Source organism: Anarrhichthys ocellatus, unplaced genomic scaffold (genome assembly GCF_004355925.1).
Source record: "Anarrhichthys ocellatus isolate YVR2014 unplaced genomic scaffold, GSC_Weel_1.0 scaffold82, whole genome shotgun sequence".
NCBI lineage: Eukaryota > Metazoa > Chordata > Actinopteri > Perciformes > Anarhichadidae > Anarrhichthys > Anarrhichthys ocellatus.
Window position 1 is genome coordinate 1261358 of NW_022280112.1, and position 6000 is coordinate 1267357.

The window sequence follows — 6000 nt, forward strand, 5'->3', positions numbered from 1 at the left end:
ATAAATACACTACATGTATTAGTATACTTCTTACTGGAACTAAAACCCACGGATATACTGAACAACCGTGGGATTAAACTCTTTATTAACAAAAAAAGGAGGATGGACTTTGTCTTTAAATAGTGAACAGCAGCTTTGGTAAGTGAACTGCGTTTGTTTTTCCATCTGCAGTAGCTTTAATATGCTTGTTTATATATTATTATATATATTATATATTATATAACTTGTTTTTATGAAGATGGATTTTTGTTTGGTTTTATATGTGATAGGAACTATTGTTACGTCCAATGTTGCTCTGGGGACACATTTAGTCGGTGCCAGTGTTGCCAACTTGGCGACTTTCTCGCTAAATCTGGCGACTTTCCAAACCCTCATGGCGACTTCTTTTGTCAAAAGCTACTAGTGACAAATCTAGCGACTTTCTCTGGTGTTATTGGAGACTTTTCTGGTGTTTTGACTCTGATGTGAAAGCACGTACCGTTCTACAGTTACTGTCGTGAACGAGCAGCGGGTGCTGCCGTGAGCCGCCCCAAAGCACTCACAGGCGGCTACTCACGCAGCAGTCCCAGCTGCAGTCAGAGCAAAGAGGAGACGCAGTCTCGGCGTATTCATGTATCTGCACTCTGCAGTTTAGTGTATTTATAGGTGTTGAGCTTCATTATTACACCAAACAAATAATAACCGTAGCTGTGGCGTCATAATGAGGACAGCAGTGAAGGCCCAGGTATAAAATACACAGCCCGCCACTGCTGAATGTGAAACAATTAAAAACAAAAACATCCTTATAAATTATTCATTATGCATTTGACAGTGGATTTGGTTTGATCAGATTTGATTGACAGTGGCCTGGTTGACAACACAAGCAAACAAACCCACAACTGTCATCAGATGGGATTCAGATGTTAGTAAAATCAAATGACATCTCCTTTTCCCAACTGAGTCTTTCCTACTTCAAATCACTGAGAAGAGCACAGACAAAACCTAATATAGAGAAAATCTCTCATGCGAAACAAAGAAAATCTGTTCTAACTTTGGCAAAGAGCGTCTTTATGTACAACCTCAGTAAGACGCTGATTTAAAAAAAAAGGGTTTCAGCCTTTCGGCCTTTAAGTCCACCACACGAAATAAATGGGCCAGAAAAGTATTGTGCTGGCAATTACTAAGGTCCGTGTTCAGGGGATTGTCATGTTACCACACCAGAATGAGTGAAAACCATGTGCAGATATTCACAGGTACCATCCACAGCACTGACCAGTGGCTTTAGTAGTCGACTACCTGACCAGTTGATTGATTCATGTTTGATTATTTAGTTTGTTTGTTTCCAATGTCAAGAATGAGATTTGTGCTAAAATGGTTTGTATGATATATCCTATTATATTTGAATATTGACTTGTAGAGTTGTCCTCATGAAAAGAACTCAAATAAAGTGCAGATAAAGCCAAAAGGCTTCAATGTCTTACATGCTTTTTTGTCTGGATAGCTGCTTAGAGCACAGCAGCACACACCTCTAACCATTTCATCAAACCAGGGAATCTGTGCTCTCGTTGACAGGGAGTCCTTCACCTTGTTTTCACCTGGTCTTAGGAACCTGTAGGACATCGTTCAGCTCTCTCTCTCCTGCTGTGCTGTATCTTTGGCTGTCCTTGCCTGAATCAATGCAGCCCTTTGTTCAACTATTTATACAGCACATTTCTAGTCCTCCCACCACTCATAACACTGTTTCATCACTCAACCATTCACACACAGTTATACACTGATGGCAGAGGCTGCCAGGCAAGGCTCCAACTGACCATCAGGAACCCTATATGGAAAGCTAAATCATCGTTATCAACCCTTTTCAACCCCTCCTCCTCTAGGAGTCATCAGGACAGCTCTAGCCAACATGGACCGCGAGGTGAAAGGGGAGTACCAGGTTCTTCTCCAGGCCAAGGACATGGGAGGTCAGCTAGGGGGGCTGGCCTCCACCACCACCATCAACATCACCCTCAGCGACGTCAACGACAACCCACCGCGTTTCGCTAAGAGTAAGAAAGTCCCAACAATGATCTGTGATTGGTTGATTGCTTCTAACTGAAGAACCCAGCAGTGTTGCCAATTATTTCCCAGCAGCGAGCAGCACTAGCTCTCAAATGTTGCTAAATCAAGCGAGAAAGGTGCCAAGTCGGCAACACTGACAGCCCTTCAGGCCTCCTTCCAAAGCCACTCCCACAAAATTATCATGAATGTGAACAACAAACATGGCTACTGATAGTATTCACGGCTGTCAAGCTAGCAGCTTGTGGAAGACTCTATGGATTAGATATCTGGACGGTTTTATTACAGTCCTGCAACAAACAAGGATAACAGATTTTTTATTTTTATTTCGTCAGACCATTTGATTCATTCATTGCTGTCAGGATGTAATGAATTCAACAAAAATATCTAAAATGTTTTTTTTATTTTTATATTATCATACCTACCTTTTAAGATGAATGAATAAAATCGGTCTCTTTCAGTTTTAAATTTGCACTTAATTGCTTTTTGCTCTCTTCCCGTCTCCTCTGTCATTCTCTCAGGTATTTTCCATCTGCGGGTTCCAGAGTCGGCGTCAGTCGGCTCAGCAGTAGGTCAGATTCGAGCATTCGATCTGGATGCTGGCAGCAATGCAGACGTGGAGTATGCCATTGTTCCAGGAGATGAGGGCACCATGTTTGACATCATCTCTAACAGCCAAAGTCAAGAAGGAGTTGTAGTCTTGAAAAAGGTACATTAACACATCATCGGCTGCACTTTAGCTGTTTTTGTCACAAAGACAAATACTGTACTGCACCAACTCGATATGCATGATGATTATGTGTGTGATGTCTGGCAGCATGGCAGGTATGAACTAATTGAGGTTCATGCCAGCCAACATGGGCTGTCTGTAAATACGGCATACCATAGAACAGCATAACTAATTCCTTCAGGCCCTCTTGCTACTTCACAGTCGACAGTGGCATGTGACTGGTTCTTGTGAGTTTGTTCTTGTCATTGTGTTAATTACATTGATTTTGACTATATGCGTTGCCCGTTAATGACGAAGCATCTCGTCATGCTGCCTCATAGTGATATACCAGCATCCTTTATAGCTTTGCGCATATTCATGTGGTTCAGCTGTAGTCGGACAGCACTGAAGGCCCAGGTATAAAGGTTTAGTCATTTTAAACTCTGGTCATTTAGTCCAGTTATATTTGAGTTAAACTCTGAACATATCTGTTATATCATTCTAATTTTTGTTGATATAAACACGAAACATTTTAGTGTTATTTCAGTCGAATTAAACTCAACATTTTAAAAAACTTTTGGTCAACTTTAGGCAAAAAGCTGGTGCACAAAATCTTACACTAAATGACATGTTTTATTAATGCAACTTTGTAGAGAGGGTGTCTAATCTGACGGAATATATTTCGGCAAAACTTCCAGACATGAAACATGCACTATATTAATAGATTTATTTCTTACCAACTCTATTGCGGCCCCGGGATAAGTGAAGCATACTGTCTTTACAACAGAAACTATTGATATCATTATGTTTACAATAGTTTGTACACTAAAATGTTGATACATTTGGTTGAAAACAATTGTATTGTTTTTGCATGCAAGGCAATATAAGTTGTGGAAGGCTACATCCCAGCTTAGTTTATCTAAGCCCCAAACCAGTTTCACATGAAATGATTATGAGTAGATGTTGCACACACTTTACATTGTACTGGTCTGGACCTGACTGTTAAATGTGTGCAGCAATTATATTGTGCATGCTTTATTATGGATTCAGCTTTTGACTTGTAAGTGCAGCTAAACCACAATAAGTAAGCAATGTCCAGTTGTTGTGAAAGTTATTCATAGTGTTACACCACTGCAATTTGTAACTCAGCTAACTAAAGTTAATTTAAGTTAAAAAGCAAAGTAACGTTATAAAACATCTTATTGTTGCTTAATTTCAGGTCAGTTTCCTTGTGTGCCTCGGTGTCTATGTTTAGACACAACTGATGAATGAATAACCACAGTCACAAACAGCGGTGACATTAGGCTGTTTATTAATATAGTGGATAGAGAGATTTGGAAATGTCATCATTCGGGGGATAAAAATTGAGGGGAATGGAACCTCCAGTAATTCAGCAGGGCAACTCTTGCTGAAGAGCCTGAGCTCTGTGCAGCGTGTCCTGTGTGAGTGAACAGGACGAATGGTTCCCATGGGCACCCAAAGGACGCAGGCAGCGCTCCTCTGAAAATAGGGACACCTCTGCGTCCACGGTGAACCCGGTGCTATGATAAATGAATGTATGCTTGCTCCAAAGAAAGGCCGGTCCTCTCCGAGGTTGAGGTGAATGAAGGTATCAGTATAGACGGTGTTGCAGCATAAAGACACGGATATTACCTCAATGTTTTCCCTTTCTAAATATGTCGCCAAATACCTGCAGAGCTGTGGCTTAAAGGGCTATTCTGACTGAGAAATAGTACTAAAACTGTATTATTCCGTCATCAAATTGTTAAAAAGTTAGAACGAAAGGCAGATTTTGCAAACTCCAGCATTTTGCCAGTGATCTAAGAGAGGAAGGGATGTGTTGATCTGACTGTGATCCTAATCGTGCTTCCTCTTAACCTTCCACTGAACCGAGCCATTACACTCGCACACAAACACACACTCTCATGCACACAAATCAGTCTTTATTCTGCAGCGTCAGCCATTGGATTCCCCTGATGATTTAAGATCACTGCTATACAGTATATCGGAAGAACAGGGAAGAAACTAAAACAAGAAAGGATGGTGGAAGGAAAGCGAGGGAACTCAAAAGAAAAGAGGGAAAGACAGACACCACGGTTCATTTAGGATTTGTTTTTCTTCAAGTACATGACAGTTGCTCCAGGAGGACCACTGCAGGAAACTAGATCTTAGAGGAAAGCTCTTCCAAAAAGAGTCATCCGAGGACTTGAGAAAACTTCCAACTCCCCACTCACACACACAACTGGAACACACAACGCACATGTCACATCACATCAAGCAGTTTAACATCAGAAGGGCTGCTAAGGCTTTTATTTCAGACTGTCCTCTAAATCAGATCAGACACCACAGCTACTTGGTGAGCGTGCTGTGCCTCTTATGTTTGCATTGAGAGAAGCCATGGCTCTCTGTGTGGCCATTCGGTCCCTGCTCATTGCTCTAAGACAAAGAGGCAGTTGTCAAGCATAAGTTGACCCACCATCACGAAACATTTCCATCACAAACACTGAATTAAACATCTCCATCAGACAGCAGAGGTGGCAGTGTATTACAACAGTCAGCTGAAACTTTGAGGTGAACCCAGTAGCTGTTAACTGATGCCTCCTCCACATTCAGTATCAGTCCAAGTGTGTATGTGCAAAGTGAGAGGACATGTTTAGAGTTGGATAAGATAGTGTTGCTCTGAATGCAGGGTGGACTAGGTGCAGAGATGAGCAAGGGTAGAGGGTAGAAGTACAATTTCAAGCTGTGTAACAATGTGCCCACTAGACACTACACTCACTACTTGGTATGTAGACTCCATACTACAGGCCCAGGTGTGTTTCCACCTGTCTGGGAGGAAGTCTTAGCCTGTTGTGTTTGTGTGGATCTCAGTATTTGAAGCCAACGGGATTGATGGAGACTTTTAGCCAGAACACTTTAGGAGATTTGAGGTACTAAAGCCACAGATGAGCCACATCATACAGGTGGACACAGACCTCTGAGGAGATACCCGATGCATCCCCCACCACGCTGTATCATAGGAAAGAAAAACAGGGTTCACTATATCTCAGAGGTAAATATTCTACATTTCTCTGACAGCTTTTGTTAACTGTCAGGCTGTAGAGGCTGAGGAAAAACAAAGCATGTGTATAGTGTTTTGATATACAATTATTCAATTGTGTTTCTTTTGTAAATAACGGAGCAGAGCTGTCAACTGATCACCACCTGGTGGTGAGTTGGATCAGATGGCAGGGGAACCGGTTGGAAAGACCCGGCAA

The 6000-nt window shown here is 41.7% G+C and overlaps 1 protein-coding gene across 1 annotated transcript in view; it reads left to right on the forward strand.

Moving 5' to 3' along the window:
* LOC116398344 (cadherin-12-like) overlaps positions 1–6000 on the forward strand; it is an 87406-nt gene that overhangs the window by 59164 nt on the left and 22242 nt on the right. The window contains exons 7-8 of the mRNA XM_031874567.1: positions 1857–2024; positions 2556–2743. Coding sequence (XP_031730427.1) covers positions 1857–2024; positions 2556–2743 — 356 coding nt within the window. The remainder of the gene's footprint in view (positions 1–1856; positions 2025–2555; positions 2744–6000) is intronic.